The sequence below is a fragment of the Brachionichthys hirsutus genome, chromosome 21 (genome assembly GCF_040956055.1).
Source record: "Brachionichthys hirsutus isolate HB-005 chromosome 21, CSIRO-AGI_Bhir_v1, whole genome shotgun sequence".
Lineage (NCBI taxonomy): Eukaryota > Metazoa > Chordata > Actinopteri > Lophiiformes > Brachionichthyidae > Brachionichthys > Brachionichthys hirsutus.
This window is the reverse complement of record NC_090917.1, coordinates 9,857,401-9,867,100: the sequence shown is the minus strand read 5'-3', so window position 1 is coordinate 9,867,100 and position 9,700 is coordinate 9,857,401. Positions and strand designations below refer to the sequence as shown.

Sequence of the window (9,700 nt, the reverse complement as noted above, 5' to 3'; positions counted from 1 at the left end):
GGGAGACGGGAGACAGGAGACAGGAGATGGGAGACAGGAGACGGGAGACAGCAGACAGGAGACGGAAGACGGGAGACAGAAGACAGGAGACAGCAGACAGGAGACGGGAGACAGCAGACAGGAGACGGAAGATGGGAGACAGGAGACGGGTGACAGCAGACAGCAGACGGCAGACGGCAGACAGGAGACGGGAGACGGGAGACGCAAACGGCAGACAGGAAACGGGAGACGGCAGACGGGAGACAGCAAACAGGAGACAGGAGACGGGAAATGGGAGACAGGAGACAGCAGACAGGAGACGGGAGACAGCAGACAGGAGACGGGAAACAGGAGACCGGAGACGGGAGACAGGACACAGGACACAGCAGACAGGAGACAGCAGACGGGAGACGGGAGACAGGAAACATCAGACGGGAGACGGGAGACAGCAGACAGGAGACGGGAGACAGGAGATGGCAGACGGCAGACGGGAGACAGCAGACAGGAGACGGGAGACAGGAGATGGGAGACAGGACACACGAGACAGGAGACGGGAAACGGGAGACGGGAGATGGGAGACGGCAGACAGGAGACGGGAGACAGCAGACAGGAGACGGGAGACAGGAGATGGGAGACAGGAGACAGGAGACAGCAGACAGGAGACAGGAGACAGGAGACGGAAGACGGGAGACAGGAGACAGCGGACAGCAGACAGCAGACAGGAGACGGGAGACAGGAGATGGGAGACAGGAGACGGGAGACAGCAGACAAGAGATGGAAGACGGGAGACAGCAAACAGGAGACGGGAAATGGGAGACAGGAGACAGGAGATGGCAGACGGGAGACGGGAGACAGCAAACAGGAGACGGGAAATGGGAGACAGGAGACAGGAGACAGGAGATGGGAGACGGGAGACAGGAGACGGGAGACAGGAGACAGCAGACAGGAGACAGGAGATGGGAGACAGGAGAAGGAGACGGGAGACAGGAGACAGCAGACAGGAGACAGGAGACAGCAGACAGCAGACAGGAGACAGCAGACAGGAGACAGCAGACAGGAGACGGGAGACAGCAGACGGGAGACAGGAGATGGGAGTCAGCAGACAGGAGACAGCAGACAGGAGACAGGAGACAGCAGACAGGAGACGGGAGACAGCAGACGGGAGACAGGAGATGGGAGACAGTAGACAGGTGACGGGAGACAGCAGACAGGAGACGGGAAACAGGAGACGGGAGGCGGGAGACAGGACACAGGACACAGCGGACAGGAGACAGCAGACGGGAGACGGGAGACAGGAGACGGGAGACAGGAGATGGGAGACAGCAAATGGGAGACAGGAGACGGAAGACAGCAGACAGGAGAGGGGAGACGGGAGACAGGAGACAGCAGACGGGAGACAGGAGATGGGACACAGGAGATGGGAGACAGCAAATGGGAGACAGGAGACGGAAGACAACAGACAGGAGAGGGGAGACGGGAGACAGGAGACAGCAGACGGGAGACAGCAGACAGGAGACAGGAGATGGCAGACGGCAGACAGGAGACGGGAGACAGGAGACGGGAGACAGCAGACAGGAGACAGGAGACGGGAGACAGGACACAGGAAACGGGAAACAGGAGACGGGAGATGGGAGACGGCAGACAGGAGACGGGAGACAGCAGACAGGAGACGGGAGACGGGAGACAGGAGACAGGAGATGGGAGACAGGAGACGGGAGACAGCAGACAGGAGACGGAAGACGGGAGACAGAAGACAGGAGACAGCAGACAGGAGACGGGAGACAGGAGATGGGAGACAGGAGACGGGAGACAGCAGACAGGAGACGGAAGATGGGAGACAGGAGACGGGAGACAGCAGACAGCAGACGGCAGACGGCAGACAGGAGACGGGAGACGCAAACGGCAGACAGGAAACGGGAGACGGCAGACGGGAGACAGCAAACAGGAGACAGGAGACGGGAAATGGGAGACAGGAGACAGCAGACAGGAGACGGGAGACAGCAGACAGGAGACGGGAAACAGGAGACCGGAGACGGGAGACAGGACACAGGACACAGCAGACAGGAGACAGCAGACGGGAGACGGGAGACAGGAAACATCAGACGGGAGACGGGAGACAGCAGACAGGAGACGGGAGACAGGAGATGGCAGACGGCAGACGGGAGACAGCAGACAGGAGACGGGAGACGGGAGATGGGAGACGGCAGACAGGAGACGGGAGACAGCAGACAGGAGACGGGAGACAGGAGATGGGAGACAGGAGACAGGAGACAGCAGACAGGAGACAGGAGACAGGAGACGGAAGACGGGAGACAAGAGACAGCGGACAGCAGACAGCAGACAGGAGACGGGAGACAGGAGATGGGAGACAGGAGACGGGAGACAGCAGACAAGAGATGGAAGACGGGAGACAGGAGACGGCAGACGGGAGACGGGAGACAGCAAACAGGAGACGGGAAATGGGAGACAGGAGACAGGAGATGGCAGACGGGAGACGGGAGACAGCAAACAGGAGACGGGAAATGGGAGACAGGAGACAGGAGATGGGAGACGGGAGACAGGAGACGGGAGACAGGAGACAGCAGACAGGAGATGGGAGACAGGAGAAGGAGACGGGAGACAGGAGACAGCAGACAGGAGACAGGAGACAGCAGACAGCAGACAGGAGACAGCAGACAGGAGACAGCAGACAGGAGACGGGAGACAGCAGACGGGAGACAGGAGATGGGAGTCAGCAGACAGGAGACAGCAGACAGGAGACAGGAGACAGCAGACAGGAGACGGGAGACAGCAGACGGGAGACAGGAGATGGGAGACAGTAGACAGGTGACGGGAGACAGCAGACAGGAGACGGGAAACAGGAGACGGGAGGCGGGAGACAGGACACAGGACACAGCGGACAGGAGACAGCAGACGGGAGACGGGAGACAGGAGACGGGAGACAGGAGATGGGAGACAGCAAATGGGAGACAGGAGACGGAAGACAGCAGACAGGAGAGGGGAGACGGGAGACAGGAGACAGCAGACGGGAGACAGGAGATGGGAGAAAGCAGACGGGAGACAGCAGACGGGAGACAGGAGATGGGAGACAGCAGACGGGAGACAGGAGATGGGAGACAGCAGATGGGAGACAGGAGATGGGAGACAGCAGACGGGAGACAGGAGATGGGAGATAGCAGACGGGAGACACGAGATGGGAGACAGGAGATGCGAGACAGGAGACGGGAGACAGGAGGAGACGGGAGACAGGAGACAGAAGACATCAGACAGGAGACGGGAGACAGGAGATGGGAGACAGGAGAAGGAGACGGGAGACAGGAGACAGCAGACAGGAGACAGGAGACAGCAGACAGGAGACGGGAGACAGCAGACGGGAGACAGGAGATGGGAGTCAGCAGACAGGAGACAGCAGACAGGAGACAGGAGACAGCAGACGGGAGACAGGAGATGGGAGACAGCAGACAGGTGACGGGAGACAGCAGACAGGAGACGGGAAACAGGAGACGGGAGACGGGAGACAGGAGACGGGAGACAGGAGATGGGAGACAGGAGAAGGAGACGGGAGACAGCAGACAGGAGACAGGAGACAGCAGACAGCAGACAGGAGACAGGAGACAGCAGACAGGAGACGGGAGACAGCAGACGGGAGACGGGAGACAGGAGATGGGAGTCAGCAGACAGGAGACAGCAGACAGGAGACAGGAAACAGCAGACGGGAGACAGGAGATGGGAGACAGCAGACAGGAGACATGAGATGGGAGACGGGAGACAGCAGACAGGAGACGGGAGACAGGAGATGGGAGACAGCAGACAGGAGACATGAGACGGGAGACAGCAGACAGGAGACAGGAGACGGCAGACGGGAGACGGCAGACGGGAGACGGCAGACGGGAGACAGGAGACATGAGACAGCAGATGGGAGACAGAAGATGGGAGAAAGCAGACGGGAGACAGGAGACGGGAGACAGGAGATGGGAGACAGGAGATGGGAGACAGCAGACGGGAGACAGCAGATGGGAGACAGGAGATGGGAGAAAGCAGACGGGAGACAGCAGACGGGAGACAGGAGATGGGAGGCAGCAGATGGGAGACAGGAGATGGGAGACAGGAGATGCGAGACAGGAGACGGGAGACAGGAGACGGGAGACAGGAGACAGAAGACATCAGACAGGAGACAGGAGACAGGAGACAGCAGACGGGAGATGGGAGACAGGAGACAGCAGACAGGAGACAGCAGACGGGAGACAGAAGACATCAGACAGGAGACAGGAGACAGGAGACAGCAGACAGGAGACGGGAGACAGGAGATGGGAGACAGGAGAAGGAGACGGGAGACAGGAGTCAGCAGACAGGTGACGGGAGACAGCAGACAGGAGACAGGAGATGGGAGACAGCAGACAGGTGACGGGAGACAGGAGACGGGAGACGGGAGACAGGACACAGGACACAGCAGACAGGAGACAGCAGACGGGAGATGGGAGACGGGAGACAGGAGACAGCAGACGGGAGACGGGAGACAGGAGATGGCAGACGGCAGAGGGGAGACAGGAGACGGGAGACAGCAGACAGGAGACGGGAGACAGGAGATCGGAGACAGGACACACGAGACAGGAGACGGGAAACAGGAGACGGGAGATGGGAGACAGCAGACAGGAGACGGGAGACAGCAAACAGGAGATGGGAGACAGGAGATGGGAGACAGGAGACAGCAGACAGGAGACAGGAGACGGAAGACGGGAGACAGGAGACAGCGGACAGCAGACAGCAGACAGGAGACGGGAGACAGGAGATGGGAGACAGGAGACAGGAGATGGGAGACAGGAGACGGGAGACAGCAGACAGGAGATGGAAGACGGGAGACAGGAGACGGCAGACGGGAGACGGGAGACAGCAAACAGGAGACGGGAAATGGGAGACAGGAGACAGGAGACGGCAGACGGGAGACAGCAAACAGGAGACGGGAAATGGGAGACAGGAGATGGGAGACGGGAGACAGGAGACGGGAGACAGGAGACAGCAGACAGCAGACAGGAGACGGGAGACAGGAGATGGGAGACAGGAGAAGGAGACGGGAGACAGGAGACAGCAGACAGGAGACAGCAGACAGCAGACAGGAGACAGGAGACAGCAGACAGGAGACGGGAGACAGGAGATGGGAGTCAGCAGACAGGAGACAGCAGACAGGAGACAGGAGACAGGAAACAGCAGACGGGAGACAGGAGATGGGAGACAGCAGACAGGAGACATGAGATGGGAGACGGGAGACAGCAGACAGGAGACGGGAGACAGGAGATGGGAGACAGCAGACAGGAGACGGCAGACGGGAGACGGCAGACGGGAGACAGCAGACAGAAGACGGCAGACGGGAGACAGGAGACATGAGACAGCAGATGGGAGACAGGAGATGGGAGAAAGCAGACGGGAGACAGGAGACGGGAGACAGGAGATGGGAGACAGCAGACGGGAGACAGCAGATGGGAGACAGGAGATGGGAGACAGCAGACGGGAGACAGCAGACGGGAGACAGGAGATGGGAGACAGCAGACGGGAGACAGGAGATGGGAGGCAGCAGATGGGAGACAGGAGATGGGAGACAGGAGATGCGAGACAGGAGACGGGAGACAGGAGATGGGAGACAGGAGACAGAAGACATCAGACAGGAGACAGGAGACAGCAGACGGGAGACAGGAGATGGGAGACAGGAGACAGCAGACAGGAGACAGCAGACGGGAGACAGGAGGAGATGGGAGACAGGAGACAGAAGACAGGAGACAGGAGACAGGAGACAGCAGACAGGAGACGGGAGACAGGAGATGGGAGACAGGAGAAGGAGACGGGAGACAGGAGTCAGCAGACAGGAGACAGCAGACGGGAGACAGGAGATGGGAGACAGCAGACAGGTGACGGGAGACAGCAGACAGGAGACAGGAGATGGGAGACAGCAGACAGGTGACGGGAGACAGCAGACAGGAGACGGGAAACAGGAGACCGGAGACGGGAGACAGGACACAGGACACAGCAGACAGGAGACAGCAGACGGGAGACGGGAGACGGGAGACAGGAAACATCAGACGGGAGACGGGAGACAGCAGACAGGAGACGGGAGACAGGAGATGGCAGACGGCAGACGGGAGACAGCAGACAGGAGACGGGAGACAGGAGATGGGAGACAGGACACACGAGACAGGAGACGGGAAACGGGAGACGGGAGATGGGAGACGGCAGACAGGAGACGGGAGACAGCAGACAGGAGACGGGAGACAGGAGATGGGAGACAGGAGACAGGAGACAGCAGACAGGAGACAGGAGACAGGAGACGGAAGACGGGAGACAGGAGACAGCGGACAGCAGACAGCAGACAGGAGACGGGAGACAGGAGATGGGAGACAGGAGACGGGAGACAGCAGACAAGAGATGGAAGACGGGAGACAGGAGACGGCAGACGGGAGACGGGAGACAGCAAACAGGAGACGGGAAATGGGAGACAGGAGACAGGAGATGGCAGATGGGAGACGGGAGACAGCAAACAGGAGACGGGAAATGGGAGACAGGAGACAGGAGATGGGAGACGGGAGACAGGAGACGGGAGACAGGAGACAGCAGACAGGAGACAGGAGATGGGAGACAGGAGAAGGAGACGGGAGACAGGAGACAGCAGACAGGAGACAGCAGACAGCAGACAGGAGACAGCAGACAGGAGACAGCAGACGGGAGACAGCAGACGGGAGACAGGAGATGGGAGTCAGCAGACAGGAGACAGCAGACAGGAGACAGGAGACAGCAGACAGGAGACGGGAGACAGCAGACGGGAGACAGGAGATGGGAGACAGCAGACAGGTGACGGGAGACAGCAGACAGGAGACGGGAAACAGGAGACGGGAGGCGGGAGACAGGACACAGGACACAGCGGACAGGAGACAGCAGACGGGAGACGGGAGACAGGAGACGGGAGACAGGAGATGGGAGACAGCAAATGGGAGACAGGAGACGGAAGACAGCAGACAGGAGAGGGGAGACGGGAGACAGGAGACAGCAGACGGGAGACAGCAGACAGGAGACAGGAGATGGCAGACGGCAGACAGGAGACGGGAGACAGGAGACGGGAGACAGCAGACAGGAGACAGGAGACGGGAGACAGGACACAGGAAACGGGAAACAGGAGACGGGAGATGGGAGACGGCAGACAGGAGACGGGAGACAGCAGACAGGAGACGGGAGACGGGAGACAGGAGACAGGAGATGGGAGACAGGAGACGGGAGACAGCAGACAGGAGACGGAAGACGGGAGACAGAAGACAGGAGACAGCAGACAGGAGACGGGAGACAGGAGATGGGAGACAGGAGACGGGAGACAGCAGACAGGAGACGGAAGATGGGAGACAGGAGACGGGAGACAGCAGACAGCAGACGGCAGACGGCAGACAGGAGACGGGAGACGCAAACGGCAGACAGGAAACGGGAGACGGCAGACGGGAGACAGCAAACAGGAGACAGGAGACGGGAAATGGGAGACAGGAGACAGCAGACAGGAGACGGGAGACAGGCGACGGGAGACAGGAGACAGCAGACAGGAGACAGGCGACGGGAGACAGGAGACGGGAGACGGCAGACAGCAAACAGGAGACAGGAGACTGGAGACAGGAGACGGGAGACGGCAGACAGGAGATGGGAGACAGCAGACAGGAGACGGGAGACGGCAGACAGGAGACAGGAGACAGGAGACAGCAGACAGGAGACGGGAGACGGGAGATGGGAGATGGGAGACGGGAGACAGCAGATGGGAGACAGGAAACGGGAGACAGTAGACAGGAGATGGGAGACAGCAGACAGGAGACGGGAGACAGCAGCGTCTTCTGGGCGGGGTTTTGACACAGAGCATCGGGTTTCGTTTGACCTGAGTAATGTCCTCACCTCTCTGGGGTCAGCATCGTTTGTCAGAGAGTCGTACAAAGACTCCAGCTGATCCCAGCTCGTCCCACACAGGATGAGTCTGGCGCCGCCCTTATGGAAGAGACGGGCACACTCTGAACAGGGAGGACAAAACAGCAAATTAGCCTTCCTTTTGTTATTCACATTTAGAGATTGACCCGTCCTGACCAGCAACAACTCAAGATCGGATCAGGTTTCAGGTCTTCTGTTGGCATCGCTGATTGTTGTGTCTCGTTATAACATTCATTTCTGCCCACTGAAGACCTGAACTGCATCACCATGGCGATGTAAGAGGGGCGGAGCCGGAGCAGCATTTACCAGTCCCCATGGCAGACGCAGCATCTGTGATCACCACCACTTTGTTTCGCACCAAGGACTTGGACATGAATTGCATGACCTCATTGTAGATGTAGTACACTCCTGCTGCCATGACGACGAGCAGGGGCAACAGCATCACCAGGGGGAGGTCCATGCTCTGTAGAGGAGGGAGCACAGGGTTAGTGCACGGAACGGCTGGCAGGAGATAGGGGATGCTTCTCGCTGAAGGACCTTAGACGTTCACTCAGAAACATCTGTCGCCCTGGAAACGTCCATCCCATAAATGAGCCTTTATGTACAGCATCATTGTGTGTTTGGTATTGATTCAATCATGGAAACCAATCACCTGATCAGAGTATTCAGGAAAACAGGAAATGTCACTCATGTGTCCAAACGTAGCGTAAGATCTCCCAGAAGCAGTTCAGCGGTAAAACCTCCCAGTCCACACTGGGACGTGGGGACCGTCTCCACCTGCCAGTCCACACTGGGACATGGGGACCGTCTCCACCTCCCAGTCCACACTGGGAGGTGGAGACCTGGTTACGATCAGACTAAATCAAAAGGGCCCAGAAGCAGCTGAATAGTTAACATCGTATTTTTACATCTGGAATTGTGCCTGTGCTGTAAACTGTCACTTTAAGAGGGAGGGAAACGAATGGCATGATGGGAAAAAGAGTCCAGAAGGAGTCTTGTAGTACGTTCCGGAGCAGCAAGCTAGAGCAGGTTTGGCCCCTCTGATCCGGAAGCCCTGTTTACTGTCTCACTAGATCCAATAGTCTTTTGGAGGCGGAGTCTGCAGTCTCTGATTGTCTCTCTAGTTCCCATTGAGTCGATGCAACAGCCGGAGCCTCTGCTCATTCTCACCATGCTGGGACCCGAACCCATGAAGGATGGAGTAACAGCTGAGGTTTAAATATATTCCAGTGAGGCAGCTCACCCTGTCACCAGACACCCCCAGGAGCTCCAGGGGGGGGTCACAGCTAGAACCTTACATGTCCTGTCCTAGTGGGGCGTATTCGGGCTGACCCAGGATCAGCCTGCAGCTCATGCTGTGAAAGCGGCCTAGCAGACGCACACCTGTAATCTGGGTTATTCTCGGTTCACTTACACGCAGTGAGTTAATCCTTCAGATTCTGGGTTTAGCGAGGGCCCTTGTGCTGCTCCCGTGTCCTTCACCGAGGGGCCCTTGTGCTGCTCCCGTGTCCTTCACCAAGGGCCCTTGTGCTGCTCCCGTGTCCTTCACCGAGGGGCCCTTGTGCTGCTCCCGTGTCCTTCACCGAGGGGCCCTTGTGCTGCTCCCGTGTCCCTCACCGAGGGGCCCTTGTGCTGCTCCCGTGTCCTTCACCGAGGGGCCCTTGTGCTGCTCCCGTGTCCTTCACCGAGGGGCCCTTGTGCTGCTCCCGTGTCCTTCACCGAGGGGCCCTTGTGCTGCTCCCGTGTCCTTCACGAAGCTCTCCCACCCGTCCGTCCGTCC

At 58.9% G+C, this 9,700-nt stretch overlaps 1 protein-coding gene across 1 annotated transcript in view; it reads right to left on the bottom strand.

The window, feature by feature from the left end:
* The window catches only part of dhrs7cb (dehydrogenase/reductase (SDR family) member 7Cb), a 14,009-nt gene extending 4,309 nt beyond the window's left edge, over positions 1-9,700 (bottom strand). Inside the window, exons 1-3 of the mRNA XM_068754402.1 lie at positions 9,335-9,700; positions 8,227-8,383; positions 7,891-8,003 (exon numbers count right to left, since the gene is read on the bottom strand). Coding sequence (XP_068610503.1) covers positions 7,891-8,003; positions 8,227-8,380 — 267 coding nt within the window. The 5' untranslated portion in view covers positions 8,381-8,383; positions 9,335-9,700. The remainder of the gene's footprint in view (positions 1-7,890; positions 8,004-8,226; positions 8,384-9,334) is intronic.